This window comes from Hemicordylus capensis, chromosome 6 (genome assembly GCF_027244095.1).
Source record: "Hemicordylus capensis ecotype Gifberg chromosome 6, rHemCap1.1.pri, whole genome shotgun sequence".
NCBI classification, from domain to species: Eukaryota; Metazoa; Chordata; class Lepidosauria; order Squamata; family Cordylidae; genus Hemicordylus; species Hemicordylus capensis.
In genome coordinates this window covers 9,988,760-10,006,474 of record NC_069662.1, presented here as the reverse complement: position 1 = coordinate 10,006,474, position 17,715 = coordinate 9,988,760, and the positions used below count along the sequence as shown (strand labels likewise).

Here is a 17,715-nt window from a genome sequence, read left to right as displayed (position 1 = left end):
TCCCCTATGAGGCGGGTGAGGTGATGATGGTCCACGCGAACAATACGCTGGCTGCCCGTCAACTGCATCCACCGCTGGATGGGCAGTGTAGCCTGCCTGCTGGCTGGCACACTGCTGCTGCCCGCCCTAGTGGCAGATGCACAAGGCACACTAGCGCTGCCAGCCTGTCCCCTGAGACCTGGGTGGTGATGCTCTGTGTGTCTCCACATAGGCGTCGTACCCAGGTGCGCAGGGTCCCTTCCACGGCTGACAAGCATCCTGCAGTGGACAAAGCGGGCGTGGAATGGGGCATCTTGAGGGACCTCAAAATGCACCCATACACCACTGCCCTTGGCCTCCTGCCCCCTGGGCGCCATCCTAGGCCGTTTTTCTCTGGGTGGCTGCAGTCCTGGGGGGGGGGGGGCGGCCGCCGCTGCCTGCCCACTGCTGCCACCCAATCCGCCCCTTCCGCCCTCCACACCAGAGGAAGGGCCCGGCTCCACTGGCAGAGGAGAGGCAGGCCTCTCCTCCACCACCTCACCAGACCGCTCCCCACCAGAGTGTCGGGCTTCACGAGGGGGGGGGGCCCACTGAGTGGCGAAAGGGCTGGGGGAAGGGGCCCCAGAGGGAGGGAGAACCTGGCTACATCCTCACCGCCCTCTACCTGCTCTTCCACACCCTCAGTCTCCTCCACCACAACAACTGGCGGTACCTCAGTAGCACCTGGTGCCGCCGAGGAGGGACCCACCATAGCCCTAATGCCTCTGTCTCTGCCGCGATTGGCGGCAGCAGGCGGGTGGAAATTAATCCTGCGCACCAAACTCGGAGCCGGGGCGAAGAATTCTCCAATGGGGAGAACCAGGCTGTCCTCAGGCTCCCCGCATCCTCTCCCTCTCCATGGCGCAGGAGCACCCTGCACCTGGCCTCTCCCACGTCCTCTGCCTGGCAACGTAGCGCGAGGCCTGGCCGCCACACGGCGCTCGCGTTGCTCAGACATTCTAGTTGTTATCTAGGATGGAGGGAGACTTTAAGAGTAAGGCCAGAAAGGGGCCAAAAAATAATTTGGAGGGGGTTGGAAGGGGCAAAAAAAACCCAATTGATTGGGAGCCAACGGGGGGGAAGTCTGTTTAGAAAAAGTAAGCCAATTAGGGGGGAAAGGAAGACTTTTTGATATTGGGGGGGAAAGCCAATTGAAGTGAGGGGGAGGGTGACCTTTTAAAATTTGGGTGTCAAGCCAATTGGGGAGATGGGACTGGGAGTTTTTTTAAAAAATTGGGGATTAAAAGGGTGGACCCCTGGTGTGTGTGGCACGGGCAGTTGGGTGGAGTAGTTGTGGTGTGGGTGGCAGGTATTTCTATTATTTTGGGGAGAATGGATGGGGGGAGGGCACAGCACCTACTGGGGAGGGAGGGACACAGTCAAAGCTTGGGAACCAACCTGCAGATCAAAGGAGGAAACCCTTATTTAGTGAACTGAAACACAGTGTGGTATGGTTCTGGGGGGAGGTTTTCAAGTGTGGCTGTGGCGATCAACCTTTCAATGCAGCCTATTTAGTGACTTCAGATTTCACACAACCCAAACCAGAACCCAGTCGCACTTTCACAGAACGGAACCCACACTGTGACTCTGCCCGCCCAATGCCATGGCAAGCAAGCAGCAGCAAACACTGATGGCAGCATCATGGATGGAACATCATCATCATATATGTGCATTGGCACAGCATGAGATCAGCATCAGAACCCACCCACCCATCTCTGCCCCAGAGGCAAGGAAACACTCTGGAAGGCACCTGTTAAAAAACCAACTGCAAGACGCATGCAATGCAATGCAACACGCAGTAGCAATTTTTTTATTCATTGAGCAAGACACAGGTTAAAACAGTACATCTCCAAGGGTCCTTCCCTCCTCCCCACACCCAAATGCATTTCAAAATAGGGGTGTCCCTATTTAAAACTGCCAACTAGGGAGAGAAAGGGGGCAACAAAACATGCACAATTGCACACGCACTAACCCCTCTTCTTCCGGTCCTTCTCCTGCCGCTCACTGCTGGTCATGGATGCGCCGCCGCCAGCCCGCCACCCTGGGCTGGGACACAGGCAGGGCGGCCGCACGAGGCACAGGCAACCGGGGTAGGTCAACGATGGAGGGGCGGAAGTGAGGAGACAACACTATTTGTGTCGCTCAACTCACCCCCAAGCAGAGACAAATTGAATCAAAGAAAAACTTTCAAAAGAAAAAAAACAACGATGGCAGCCAGCCAGGTGAGGGTCGGAGGTAGGTAGGCTACTGTGTGGCTGCAGCTGTGGGAGGAAGTTGAAGAAGTGAAGGGGAGGAGAAAGGAGAGAAAGAGAGAGGGGGGTGAGAGACAAAGAGAAAGAGAGAAGAGAGAGAAAAGAGAGAGGGGGGAGAGAAGGAAGAGAGGAGGAGTGCAGCAGGGAGGGGGGATTCAGGTGTGGGGTGAGGACAGCAGCAGCAGCGGTCCCCAGAGGAGGGACCGGAGGGTGTGTGTTTCTGGGGGGTTAGTGTGTGGCAAGTCTGGGGTATGTATGTAGAGGGAGTCAGGGGCAAGAAGAGAGGGACTGGAGGGTGTGTGTTTCAGGGGGGTTAGTGTGTGTGGCAAGTCTGGGGTATGTATGTAGAGGGAGTCAGGGGCAAGAAGAGAGGGACTGGAGGGTGTGTGTTTCGGGGGGGTTAGTGTGTCAAGGGGGCAGAATCAGGGTCGGGGCGGGCAGGGCAGGAGAAGGAGAGTGAGGGGGGGATGGGTTCCTGGATGGGAGGGGCAAGTTAGGAACAGGGGGACCGCACAGAGGGGACTATCTCAAATCAAATCAACAGCAACCCAAACCAATGCAAAAAATTGAACAAAGAGGACCAATTAAAAGAATCAAAAAATGGGGAAGAAAGAAGTCTCGGGTGCGGGGGGGGAAGCAGCACACAGAGGAACACATGCACACACACACACACAGCAAGACAAGAACCAAAAAGAAGCTAATTCCACAACAAAATCCAAAGGAATGCAAGACTCAACAGGCAGCAGCAGCACCAGGGAGGATATTGGGGAACAGTCTGGGTGGGAGGGGCAGGGCAGGAGTGGAGGTGGCAGTGGGGGGAGTGGGTTTCTGGAGGGGAGGGAGGAGGGAAACTAGGAGCAGGGCCACACACAGAGGGGAACAATCAATGAACAATCAAAACAATCAATATGCAAATGCAAAGTAAAAACAAAAAACAAAACCTTGGACCAAAGGCAGCCAGAAAGTCTCGGGGTGGGGGGGGACAACAACCAGGGAGGGGACAACAACCATTCTGGCCAATCAAAGGATCAGTAGCGCAGCCAATACAATGCCTGAAAATAGCCTCACAAAATGGATGCCAGGAGCAAAAGTTTCAGCAAGGAGCCACAAAATGGAGCACACACTCTAAACTCAAAATAGACACTCAGGACAGTCAATGGAAGCCTATAGGAGGTCCGAATCGGTCCGGATTTCCCGAACCGGTTCGGATCCAAACCGGCTCAGATTCGGTCCGGATCGGTCCCAAAAGGGCCCGATTCAGTCCGGGATCGAACCTCTGAATCCGAACCGAACCGCACATCCCTACCTCCAAAAGAAACTCTCGTAAGAGGAATTTCTGTTGACCAACTTGTAGCAAGCTTGCTAATCTGTTCTTGTTGTTGAATTACTATTTCCACAATTGAAGGGAACCATTGATCAATTGAAGGGAACCATTGATCTTGAAGGTCAGACATAGGGCATCCAGGTATAAAAGGAGTGGAAGCTTGACTTTTAGCATTATTGGCATTACTCCCTAATAGAGAAGAAAAAAACCAATCAGGCTGAAGTCCAGGCAATGCAGGGACAGACAGTGTGGAAGATTTTTCTGGGTCAGCACAGGCAATCTCTTGAGCCAGATTTAAATGAATGCCCTGGGTCTCCTGAATATCCGGAAGGAACAAACAATGAGGGCCGAGTGATCTATTAATAACTGGAATATTCTCAGTCACTTCTGTATCCCCCAAGACAAAGCCAGGAGATTTTTTGGGGTGGGGGGGGAGGATCAGTAATACAAGCTTGTTTATTTTATTTCTCTGTTTTCTTGGGAGCTCTATACTGTCAACAGCTGGCAGCATGCCCAGAGTTTGATTTGTTGCTCTAGTCAGAACCATTCTCAGTAAATAGTGCTTCACAATTTATCTCCTACAGACAGCTGACCAGCACCTGTCTGAAAACATCGTTACATATAGATGTGTCTTTTGCATAACCTACTGTGTTTACTTTCATTCTAGCTTCACCATTTCCTAAGGAGCATCTCGTTTAACAACAGTGCTGGAGACAAGGTGTCTTTTGATGAGAAGCATGAATTGGCAGCTGGATTTGATATTATTAACTGGGTTACATTTCCTAACAAATCCTTCCAAAGAGTGAAAGTAGGAAGAATGGATCCCCAGTCAGCAGCACCAGACAGAGATTTCTCCATCAGTGAAAACATCATTACCTGGCACAGCAGTTTTAACCAGGTAGGGCCTGACTGGTGTTTCTAGGGTAAAAAGCTAAATGGGTCACTTTCATCATCCCTGCGCAGTGAATCCTGATCAGCAGAACGGATTTTTCTGTTCAGGGCTGTGTCTTATGGAAGGGCAAATGGAAGGCTTCCATTCATGCTCCCAAGACCTCCATTAGTGACCAGAGTTCTGGTTTCTGTGATTTGGTTCCTCTGTGTTTCATGGAATCCCATATTTATCTCATTCTATTATTTTTAGTCCTCATTCTTTCATTCATTATAAATCCCCCTTTATGTTAACACTCCAAGGTAGTTTGAACAAACTTTGCTATGGAGCCATTCTCATGATCAAATGTGAGGGTGGCTGGAGAGAAAGTCTTGCAAAGGAAAAATCAGGATGGAACATACTCCATTTGAAAAAGACAAATTTAACAAAACTTTGTATTCAGCATTCTGTAAATCCATCTTTCGGTTCTGGATCAACCTTAATGTTTGATCTGTGGTGATTCACACCCACACCCACACACACATAATATCATCTGAAAATGCCCATTTTACTAATAAGTATATTGGGATATCAACAACTCCTATTGCATGGCACGGGGAAATGAAAGTACTATCCACCTTATAGCATTTACAAAATGCTTTTATAAAACCATAATCACACTTTATTTCCTCAGGTGCCTAGACCAGAACCTGCTCTTTGCATGTCTTATGGGGGTGGGAGGGTGGTCATTACGGGTGTGCACAGAACTGGCTGGTCCAGTTCAGTCCGGCACCCCGTCAACCCCACCCCCAGTTTGGTTCGGTACGGGGATTCACGGACATTTTTTAAAAAAAATGTCTGTGAACATTTTTTTTTACATTTTTTAAAAAAAAATCTTTTTTTTTTTTTACTTACCTACTCATGGGCAGTTGTTGGAGGTGGCGGGGGGCAGGTCTGCAGAGGGGGGGCACACCTGCACAATTTTGGAGGCCTCTGCAGATGGCCTCTGTGGACAGCCGGTATGGGCATGAAAGGAGATCAGCGAGGGGAGGGGGAACCTCCGCGGACCCCCCACCCCCCGGCTGCTGCCTCCAACAACTCCCCCAAAGAGGGGAAGTTCAGAAAAGTTTTTTTAAAATTTTTTTTAAAAAGTTTGCGGACACCCCCCCCCCTGCAAAAGTCGGGGGGTGTTTGATCGGCAGTCCGACCAAACAGGGGATGGTTTGGTTCGATCCTGAATGGTCAAACTGCACCTGTTCAGTGTCGAACCTAGTGGTCATTGAGGCTGAACACACAACATATTTCCTAGATTCCAAATATAATTAGTGCTCACTCATTTCAAGCATGTTTGGAATTGGTTAGGGGGTGAGTAGTATTACAAGGACACCACAAATGCATTTTATCAATCCAGTCTTACAGTAACAAGTACCTGGAGTGAAGAAATATATTATTATTTCACTTCAAAACTGGGGTATAATTAGCCCCCATTTCAACTGAGGTTTAAGGGAAGAAATAGGATATTTACAAATTACCTAATGGGCCAAAAGGTATAGACATTTTAATTCAATACACTCTCTTAACTTCCATGCTTGGTACAGTCTCAGATACAGCTTACAACTTATCACCATTTACAACTTACTTTATTAGTTGCTTACAACACATTGGGGAAATGCTTGTCTAACAAGCAGAAGGTTGCCGGTTCGAATCCCCACTGGTACTATATCAGGCAGCAGCGATATAGGAAGATGCTGAAAGGCATCATCTCAGACTTCATGGGAGGAGGCAATGGTGAATCCCTCTTTTATTCTACCAAAAGAAAACCACAGGGCCCTGTGGGCACCAGGAGTCGAAATCAACATGACGGCACACTTTACCCTTACAACTTAGTCACCACACACTCTTCTTGGTCATTCAATCCAAGTCTTCAGGATGCAAGGGGCAGTTGTCACTTAGGTGCTGTCAGACCCACTATTTGTCCTATATGCTTTCATTTGGGTGAGAAAAATGACAGTAGTGGATAGGGGCAGGTTGTATTTGAAAGCAGGCTAGGTTGACATAGATATAGAAGGACCCCAAATGGCAGAGCATAGGGATATGCATGGAACTGGCCAGCACAGTTTGGTTAGAATCCGAACTGGATTCAAACTGCCCCATGGTGGCTCCGTTTGGGCTCAAATGAGACCTGGCCTGGTCCAGCCATCAAGCCTGTTTGATAGCTAAATGGCCATACCTGTAAAGGAGAATCTTGCATGGATTTCCCTTTACAAGTAAAGGGCTATCGTGGAGGGAAGGGGAAATTTTGCCCTTTAATCTCTTTCAAAAGCCGCTGCAGAGAGGGATTCGGCAGTGACTGCTGCTGAGGGAAGGGCAGTGAAGGCTGTGGTGGGAGGGTGAGGGGAAAGCTCCCCTTTTATCTCTTAAAGCCGCTGCATGGTGGGATGGGAGATGGGAGTAGCGGCATGCACAGCGGCTGAGGGGTGGGGGCGGTGAAAACCCCTTCCAGCTGCCCTTCTTCCAGTTGCACATGTGCATGCATGCAGAAAGACACAAAACAGGCTGCTGACCAATCTGTACTGCACTCGGAAGGCAGGAGGGCAGCTGGAAGGAGCTCGATCGCGGGGACAGCAGAGGTAGTGATGAGAGGCAGCAATGAGAAAACTCCTCCTAGCTGCCCTCCTGCCTTCCGAGTGGAGTGTGGGCTGGTTTTAGTCCTTTCTGCATGAGAAAGGATGGTTGTATGCATGCTTGTATTCTTTTCTGCATGCTCGTGTGCATGCCCCCAAACCAGCTGCAGACTGGCCCACCCTCCACATGGGAGACAGGAGGACAGCTGAAAGGAGTTCTTGCCACCCCCATCCTGAACCAATGTGGCCAGCTCCACTCACATCCCATCACACAGTGGCTTTACAGTAAGTGTTAACAGGGGACACTTTCTCCTCACACCTCCACAGCCCTAGCTGCCCTCCCCTCAGTGGCTGCTGCTGAACCCATCATACCATAGAGCGGCATTTTATAAAAGATTTAAAGGGCCAGATGGCATCCACCCAGGAATTCTGAGGGAACTCAAATGTGAAATTGCAGATCCCCTAGAAAAATGTGTAATTTGTCCCTATAATCAGGCTCTGTAATGGAGGAAGGGAAAGTAACTTCTTAATGTAATTGCATTCTTAATGTAATTATGGTTTTAAAAAAGGGATCCAGGGGGGATTCAAGAAATTACAGGCCAGTCAGTTTAACTTCAGTGCCATACTTAAGGACAAAATTGTTAAACTTATAGAAGAAAAGGCCTTGCTAAGGAGTACCAGCATGGCTTCTGCCAGGAAAAGTACTGCCTCACCAACCTGTTGGAGTTCTTTTGAGAATGCCAGTGGGAATGTGGATAAAGGGGATCTGGTTGACATAGTATACTTGGACTTAAAAAACCTTTTGACAAAGTTCACCACCAAAGGCTCTTGAGTAAAGTTAGCATTCATGGACTAAGGGGACAGGTTCATGTGTGGATTGGTAACTAGTTGAAGGACAGGAAGCAGAGAATTGGAATAAATGGACAGTTTTCACAATGGAGGTAGGTAGGAAGTGGGGACCCCCAGGGAATTGTACTGGAACCAGTTCTCTTTAATTTGTTCATAATTGATCTAAAGATGGGGTAAGCAGCAAAGTGGCAAAATTAGCAGGTGACACCAATCTATTTAGGGTAGTGAAATCCAAAACCAATTGTGAGGAGCTCCAAAAAGATATCTCCCAACTGGGGGCAATGGTAAAGTGCGCCATCGACAAAATGGAAAATGCAGTTCAGTGTAAGCAAGTGTAAAGTGATGCATATGGGGGGAGGGGGGGAAACCCAACTTCACATATACACTGAAGGGATCTGAGCTGTCGGTGACTGACCAGGAGAGAGATTTTGGGGTTGTGGTAGACAGCACATTGAAAGTGTCGACTCAATGTGTGGCAGCTGTGAAAAAGGCCAATTCCATTCTATGGGGATTGAAAATAAAAATGCTAATATTATTATGCCCTTATACAAATCTATGGTGCAGCCACATCTGGAGTACTGAATACAGTTTTGGTCATCGTATCTGAAGAAGGATATTGTAGAAATGGAAAAGGTGCAGAAGAGGGCAACCACGAAGATAAGCACATAAGCACCTTCCTTATGAGGCAAGGCTACAGTAGATGGGGCCCTTTACTTTGGAAAAGAGGCGACTAAGGGGAGACATGATCAGGATATATAAACAATGCATGGAGTGGAGAGGGTGGACAGAGATAAATGTTTCTCCCTTTCTCACAACACTAGAACCAGGGGTCACCCCATGAAACCCAAGGTTGGGAAATTTAGGACTGACAAGAGGAATTACTTTTTCATACAGCACATAATTAATCTATGGAACTCCTTGCCATGGGATGTGGTTATGGCTACCAGTTTCTACAGCTTTAAAGACAAATTCATGGCTCTCTTTAAAGGGGTGGAATTTCCCTTTGCCGCCCCATCCCAGTCCTTTATTTGCCAAGGGAATCCTTGCTAGATTCCCATTTACATGGCTCTCAAGCCCTGCCTGAACCCCATCCCCCCATTGGCTCGATGGGTGAGCCTTCAGGCCCAACTGGCTTGAGTAAGACCTGATTTGGGGCCAGCCCACTAGCACATCCCTAGCAGGGCAGATAGGCATTGAAGCTAGTATCTTTCTCATGTAAATCTATATTTGTTGATAGGTTATGCCCCTAGCCCTGTGTAATGACCACTGCCATCCAGGTTACAGAAAACAAAAGAAAGAAGGGAAGCCATTTTGTTGCTACGACTGTGTCCCATGTTCTGAGGGGAAGATTTCAAACCAAAATGGTAAGAAGCATCTTCATAAACAACTTGTTTAAAATATGTAAATAATGGTTAACACTATGTTATCTTTTATTTATTTATTCATTAATTTTTTAATGTCTTGTTATTTTTCCAACAAGATAACAGAAATAGGAAAGGAACATAAAAAAAGAAGAAAGATAAAGGGAACTTTAGAGTTAACATCTCTTGAACATCTAATAATTACATACATCAGTCGGGAATTCAACAGCCCTTTGTTCTCAACTCTCCAAACACACACACACACACACACACACACACAACCACCCTTGCTAAGAATTGTAAAAAAGCAGAGATAACACTTTAACTGGCCATCTATTCTTTGGGGGGAAACCAAATCTTGGATGAGAGTGTTGACCTTGTGCTAAATTGTAAATTATGAATGGTTCGCAAATTGAAACAAATCTTTCATCTGAAGTATTCCGTGAGTAAGGAGTAACCTTAGCCATAGAGGCATATTCCCATAGCTTTAATAACCACTACATTTGGGATTATTTATTTTCTCCTATTTGCAGCATATAAGAACCAGGCATGACCCATACCTCTCAGAGGCCAATTGCACAGGTGCAGTGGCATCCAAAATGGCCACCATGCCAAATTTCGAAGGCCCGTCGGGGCCAAAAAACAGCCAAATGGGCCACTGGTGGTGATAACGGAGTCCAGCAGGGGGAGGGGGGGCCTCCATGGACCCCACCACCACCACCTCAAGGAACTCCTTTGAAGGGAGTAAAAGGGGGCTAATTATTTTTTAAAAAATTCAAGACACACACACCCCAAACAGTTCAAATATTTTCTCGTTAAAGAGAGAGAAATCCCTGAGACAACCAATGGTAAAAGCTAATTTATTGAGAATTTACAGAAACAATATAAGGAACAATAACCTCTACAATTACATTAAATTATGTTAAATTGCTACTGTTCCAATATCAGTAACAACCATACTAAGAAAGTATTAAAAAAAGAATATTTATACAGGAATTCTACATTAAATTCCCTAATTTAATTATTTTCCCCTAATTTAGAACACCAGGTTTCACAGAAGCTTTGATGTTGTTGGATAAGAATTCTCAGAAATTTATCTGTCCACTTTGTATACAGTATTTGCAGAAAACCTCAAATATGAAAGCGCTGTCTAGAGATAATGCCAAATATCATTCAATTATGTGCACCATAAGATACATTTATATGCAACATAAAACACAAAAAGCATGGAATGAGATAAAGTCAGAGACTAGGCACTAAGGATTTGACCTTCATTTCAAAGACCTTTTAAAATCCGTAGATTTGCCCATTTGTAATCCACTCGTCTAATCTCAAAGTTTAAAATCTGGGTATAAACACACAACAAAGTACAACAAACAAACCAAAAGTGGGGGATTACATCCACCAAGGCTTAATTTATTGCGAGTTAATTAGTAGAATGTTCTCTTTCCTAGAGTTGCAACCAAGTATGCAATTTAGCCAGGCAGTAAAATCATAAACCACGTAAAGAGCCTCTCACAGGTAACTTCTAACAGACTCTGATAGTCTTTATTTCGTTAATGTTCGAATATTTGAAGACAAAACATTTCAAAGACAGGACGTTTGTTTTCCTTTTTTAAAAGAAAGTAAAAATTAAAGTGGGGTAAAGTCCAAAGTAAAAAGAAAAAGAAAAGGCTTTAAACTTTAAGCTCTATGTTCTGATTAGGTCCCGATTGATGAGGAAAAGGAAAAACTGAAAGTTACAAGTGAAGTTAAATAACAGGTCTAAGATTGAAAATTTCTAACGTACAGCGGCAGCCTCTGTAAACGCTTTCCATGGCTTGCGATTGCTGATGGTAGCTTGGAGCATGGAAACCCCTCCGAGTTTGCTCCAAGAGCCCCCAGAATCTTCAAAAAGATCCCAAGTGTCTCAAAAAGCAGCCCCTGGCAATTAGGTGTCCCAGCGCTCCTCTTCTGTGCCACCTTTTGAGCTATATAACTTCCTCAGTTGAATACATTTGCAAATTGAAAGTAAAGCAAAATAATAATAATAATAATAATAATAATAATAATAATAATAATAATAATATAATAACAACAACACAGAAATCACCATCAGCCAATTACAAAAAGCATCTTTACTGGGAACAGCCTATATTCTGCGACGATATCTATAATAATAACAGCAACAACATTGACAATAAAATTCAGCCATCCCAGGTCCTTGGGAAGGACTTGATGTCTGGATAAAACAAACCAGTCAATAACACTTGTCTGACTGGGTAAACAAGAAATAATAATAATAATAATAATAATAATAATAATAATAATAATAATAATAATATAATAACAACAACACAGAAATCACCATCAGCCAATTACAAAAAGCATCTTTACTGGGAACAGCCTATATTCTGCGACGATATCTATAATAATAACAGCAACAACATTGACAATAAAATTCAGCCATCCCAGGTCCTTGGGAAGGACTTGATGTCTGGATAAAACAAACCAGTCAATAACACTTGTCTGACTGGGTAAACAAGAAATAATAATAATAATAATAATAATAATAATAATAATAATAATAACAACAACAACAACAACAACAACAACAACAACAACAACAACAACCATTAGACCTGGATGTAAATCTCATTTACCAAATGTGATGAACACTTTGGGTTGGTGTCTTTTGATACTCAGAGTTTCCTGCAATTAATACAAGCAAGTTAATGAAGTCCCTGCATGTTCTATACTCTACAGTTAGATAATAGGGTTGAAGATGATTACACTGTGTACATGCCTTAGGTTTGTTGGATTGCTGAGTAGGACGAGCATGCCCTATACAGTTTTCATCCCCAGATTCTGTTCCAAGCTTCACAACAAGGTAGAAGGAAAAATCTTCTTACCCAACAGCAAATGATCAAGCTCCCTGACTCCTACCGTGTTTTTAACAAACTTGTCCCCTGCTAACGGAGCAATGAGGCACCTTTTTAAAATGGTGATTCTCTTTATTGGGCAGCAGAAGAGCAACAGGCCCTATCCATTTTCAGCACAACATCCATCCAGGGCTGTTGCTGGTGTCTATCTTATGTTTCTTTTTTAGATTCTGAGCCATTATCTATCAATCTGTTGATCTATTTATGAATCTTCCAGAGCCCTCTGCTCATCATCTCAGGCCCTGCTCATGGCCCCACCACTAACAGAGATCTGGTTGGCGGGGACTAGAGACAGGGCCTTTTCGGTTGTGGTGCCTCGGCTTTGGAACACCCTCCCTGAAGAGCTTTGCAACTTTTATGGAGGTTTTTTTATTCTCCATTTCTTGTTAAATCTGGTAGGTTCTTTCACTTTTTATAATTTTTAGTTTTTAGATTTTTAAATTGACTTTAAATTTGAACCTAATAATGATTGTGATTTCTAATCTTTGTGATAAGTGGTATGATTTTTAATCTGACTTTTAACTTGTTTGTTTAATTTGGTTATTATTATTGATGTTGTTGTTGTTGTATCTTGTATCTATTTTATTGTTGTGAGCCGCCTCGAGCAGTAGTGTATTGGGGGGAATATTTTTATTATTATTATTATTAATAATAATAATAATAATAATAATATATAATAATTATTATAATAATAAATCTATCTATTTCTAGCTATCATATCTATATAAACCGCCTTGGGAACTTTTGTTGAAAAGCGGTATATAAATATTTGTCATATTTGTATTTGTAACTCATACACTCAGGAAATGTGACCCCATGCAGCTCCTAAACTTGAGTAGGAGTTTTCTCCAACCTAAGTTCATCTGATCATGAGAATGAGTCTACTACGTGCTGGTTATTTTGCCAGTCACCCCTAATGGTGACACTGTAATCTCATTCTATGACCACAGTATCCTTCTGGAACATCTGAGCGGACTGGGGGGGTGGGAGGCATCATCATCGGGAGAAGGCATAACCTCCCTAAATGCCTGCCTGGAGGCAGTAATGGGCTGGATGAGGGATAACAAACTGAGACTGAATCTAGATAGGACAGAGGTCCTTATTGTGCTGGGTCAGAAATCAGGAGATGATTTTGAACTGCCTGTTCTGGATGGGGTCACACTCCTCCAGGAGGAACATTTACGCAGTCTCAATGTGCTTCTGGATCCGAATCTCTCCCTGGTACCTCAGGTTGAGGCGGTGGCCAGAGGTGCTTTTTATCTACTTTGTCTGATACACCAGATCCATCCATTTCTTGAGATGAACAACCTCAAAACGGTAGTACATATGGTGGTAACCTCTACGCTGGATTACTGTAATGCATTCTATGTGGCGCTGCCTTTGTATGTAGTCTGGAAACTGCAGTTGGTTGAGAATATGGCAGCCAGGTTAGTCTCTGGGTGATCTAGGAGAGACCATTTTACTCCTCTGTTCAAAGAACTACACTGACTACCAATACGTTTCCAGGCAAAATACAAGGTGCTGGTTATTACCTAGAAAGCCCTAAACAGCTGAGGCCCTGGGTATTTAAGAGAACAATGCAATTCTCATGATCGCCAAAAAGTGGGCTAAGGGACCCTAGCCTGTTTTGGGGTGATTGTGTGCTGCAATGGGAGCTATGCAGCTCCCGGCAGCTAACTGCCCCAAATACCCCTCACCTAGGATGAGATTGAATCAGCGAACACTCCGTTAAACTCATCTTTTTGCTCATGTGTTGCAGTGGTGCACAGCAACACATGAGTATACCCCGACCGGGAGACTGCAAGCAGCCTCCCCGGCTTGGGGGTCCCTCCAGAATGCCCTGCGTGCTTGCATGGGGCATCCTGGAACTTCCAGGGGCCATGCGTCCCCCAATCCCTGAAGCGCCTGCTGGCTCCGTCATGGAGCCGGCAATCATGTGGGTGGCTGATCAGGCCGCCCAGGGCTGCAGGCTTGATCGTCTGCAGGGAGAGCGGGCAAAGGCTGCTCTCCCCGTAAACCCCCTTACGGCTCTTCTCACTGATCGTGAGAAGAGTCTCTCTGTCTTCTTTGCCATGAGCCCCACCCCCTGTTAAGATCATTTGGAGAGGTTAATCTACGGGTGCCGCTAACACCCCTGGTGGCTTCTTGGGAACAGGCCTTCTCCATTGCAGCCCCTGGACTTTGGAATGCACTCCCTGTTGAGGTAAGAGCCTCCTCATTTCTGGCAACTTTTAAAAAGGCGCTGAGGATGCATGTAATCACCCTGGCTTTTAATTAGATCTACGGTCCTAAAAAGGAAAAAAAATCTCTTTTTTCTTTCTTTCTTTTTTTTAAATACTGGGTTTAATTTTTTATGGAATTTTTAATATTTTAAATGACTTTAATTGTTAAGTGATGTGAAGTTTTAAATTTTGGTTGTACCCTGCCTAGAGATACAAGTGTTGGGCGGTATAGAAATGCAATAAATAAATAAAATTCTTTATGGCTGTCAAACCTTCAGTGGTTTGGGTAATACATTTTCTCCCACATACACACACTCAGTAATAAAACAAATACTATCCTGGGATGTGGCAGATTCCTCTGCATCCCTGAAAAATCTGTGAATGATATAAATGGTGCTATTTCTCCAGTGGCTCATAATTTACCTTGAAAAAGGATTGCCTTCCATCAAACTATTAATTTTGTCTTTAAGATATGGATGACTGTTTCAGATGTCCAGAAGATCAATTTCCTGAGAAGAAAAATCAATGCCTTCCCAGGCATCTAAATTACCTTTCTTATGAGGAACCTTTGGGCATCAGCTTAACTGTTATAGCTTTGTCATTGGCTCTGATCACAATTCTGGTGCTTGGAATCTTTATGAAGCACCGGAACACTCCCATTGTCAAAGCCAACAACCGTGACCTTACCTACTGTCTTCTCAGCTCCCTCCTGCTCTGCTTCCTCTGCTCCCTACTATTTATTGGCCAACCTCAAATATTGACCTGCCATCTACGACAAACTGCTTTTGGTATCATCTTCTCAGTGGCCGTTTCTTCTGTGCTGGCAAAGACCATCACTGTGATGCTGGCTTTCATGGCCACCAAGCCGGGTTCCAATTTGAGAACATGGATGGGGAAGAAATTCGCCAACTGTATTGTTCTTGGCTGTACATTCAGCCAAGTAATTATTTGCTTGGTATGGCTATGTACCAATCCTCCGTTTCCAGAACTAGACATGCATGCTTTCCCTGAGGAAATTGTAGTGGCATGTAATGAAGGATCTGCCATCATGTTTTACTGTATCCTTGGGTACATGGGTACTCTGGCTCTTGTCAGCTTTGTTGTGGCTTTCTTTGCTAGGAAGCTCCCAGACACTTTTAATGAAGCCAAGTTTATCACTTTCAGCATGCTGGTCTTTTGTAGTGTGTGGGTATCTTTTGTCCCAACTTATCAAAGCACCAAAGGGAAATACATGGTGATTGTTGAGATCTTCTCAATTTTGACCTCCAGCACTGGATTACTTAGTTGTATCTTTCCCCCAAAAATATACATACTTCTCCTGAGGCCTGAACTAAACAGTAAGGTGCACCTAAGGGGTAAAAAGTAACTATGTAACAGCCCATTTCAATCCACATTTAATAATATTTACTAAGAAATAAATCTGTTGAATTCAATTTATGTAATTTCCAGTATGGGTAAGAAGTGTTTCAACCAAAATATTGGCCTCTTTTACATTTTCTTCTCTTATACTTGCAGCACGCTATGTTCATCTTATAGCTAATACTGAGAAGGTATATTTAGAATTTATCTCTCCCTAATGCCATCATGTTTCCCCCTTCATACTTGGAATCAAGAACAAACATGTGACACTTCTGTGCTATTAACCCAAAGTGTTGGTTATTACAGATGTCTATGTCAGGATTGGGGAATTGCTTCTCACTGAGGTAGTGCACATGAAGGTCTTCAGGTGGGGATGGTGGGCTGGGAGAAGCAGAAGTAGTAGAAGGGGGGGACCTTCTTTCCAAATGATTAATTACCCTAGGGTCAGGAGGTCAGGCTTACGTCATAGGTGTAGGTTCCTAGATCACGTGTTTCATCTGTGTGGCGGGCATGACACATCAGGTTTTATTTTTAATTGTGTGATGGGGGCATGTGAGAGCTGTGGTAGTGCTTATATAGGAGAAGGGGCAGTTTTGGAGGGGTAGCGCTGTGGGGGAGAAACATGGTGATGAAATTTTAGTAACTTCCAGAAAAGTCTATGGAGCAGTGTCCTTCAGCCCCAGTGGAAGATTGGGAGATGTCAGAAATATGGGATGAGATGTCAATTGCAACAGAGAGAGTGCAGGTAACTTATCTCTTCCTGTAAGGATGGGGTGTGTGGTGGATCTGATACAAAATTAAGACTTGTTCTTTTTTTTCCTAGCAGTCTGTACAAAGTGAAAGAACTATGTGGAAGGTGGTTTTGCAGCGACAAACACCTGAACCACATGTTAACTTAAGAAAATAGTTAGGCTTATTTATTGATTATGATGATGAAGCAATTGCATTGACACCTCAGCAACAGCAAGCAGTGATGATATCTGGCTCGTGCTATGGTTTTTGGTATTCTGAATCACTGCTACAAAGAGAAGATGTTTTTGCTATGTGAGTGCTGCAGATTAGCAGCCCCAGCCCAATTGTCCCACGAATGCTTGACATGGGATGAGGGATTTTTGAGATCCAATTAAAAATAATCTTAGATGATGTATCTTATGAGGAACCTATCAATGTAATGGTTGTTTTAGCCTATGTGTTGAAATGTCTGATATTTAACAGTGAAATTATGGATATGGTTCTACTATCATTATCAAATTGTAAAAATACCCCACTATGTATATTTAGATCATATCCTAACATTCAAATGTTATTGCAAATGCAATATACCCCAAATTTGTCTGTTACCATGTATCAATAAATTCATTTTGTTTCAAGCATGAGTCTCAACAATCAGCATGGCAGACTCTGAAAAAATTCTAAAGAAAATATATTACAGTAAAGAAAATATATTACACTCCCCACTGAGTGAATCCACTATTTCAAGAGGCCAGAAGACATAGCAAAAAGATAACTAAAAAACAAGCAGTAAATTGGCTTTCAGAGCAAGATGCTTATACTATGCATAGGCCCGCCAGAGTCCTGTTCTCAGAATCATTGTTCCACAGGTGGATGCACAGTGGCAGGCCGATTTGGTGGATATGCAGCAATTTTCAAAATACTATAAGGGGTACAAGTACGTTTTGATGGTGGTGGACATTCTATCTAAATATGCCTGGGCTGTGGCTCTAAAAGACAAGACAGGAAGAGAAGTATCCGAGGCTTTTAAAGCATTTTCAGTCTAGGGAGAACACCCAACAAGCTCCAGACTGACAGGGGAAAGAAATTTTTAAATAAGACTATGAGCAGACTACTGAATCACTAGAGTTCAACATTTTGTCACCAATAATGAGGTTAAAGCTGGTATTTCTGAATGGTTTAACA

At 44.3% G+C, this 17,715-nt stretch overlaps 1 protein-coding gene across 1 annotated transcript; it reads left to right on the top strand.

Moving 5' to 3' along the window:
* Positions 1 to 2,225: 2,225 nt before the first annotated feature.
* On the top strand, positions 2,226 to 16,730 carry LOC128329737 (vomeronasal type-2 receptor 26-like). Its single transcript, XM_053261349.1, has 4 exons — positions 2,226 to 2,240; positions 4,262 to 4,492; positions 9,173 to 9,299; positions 14,910 to 16,730. Exons 1-4 carry the CDS (start codon positions 2,226 to 2,228, stop codon positions 15,803 to 15,805), a joined length of 1,269 nt encoding a protein of 422 aa, XP_053117324.1. The 3' UTR covers positions 15,806 to 16,730.
* Positions 16,731 to 17,715: the final 985 nt, after the last annotated feature.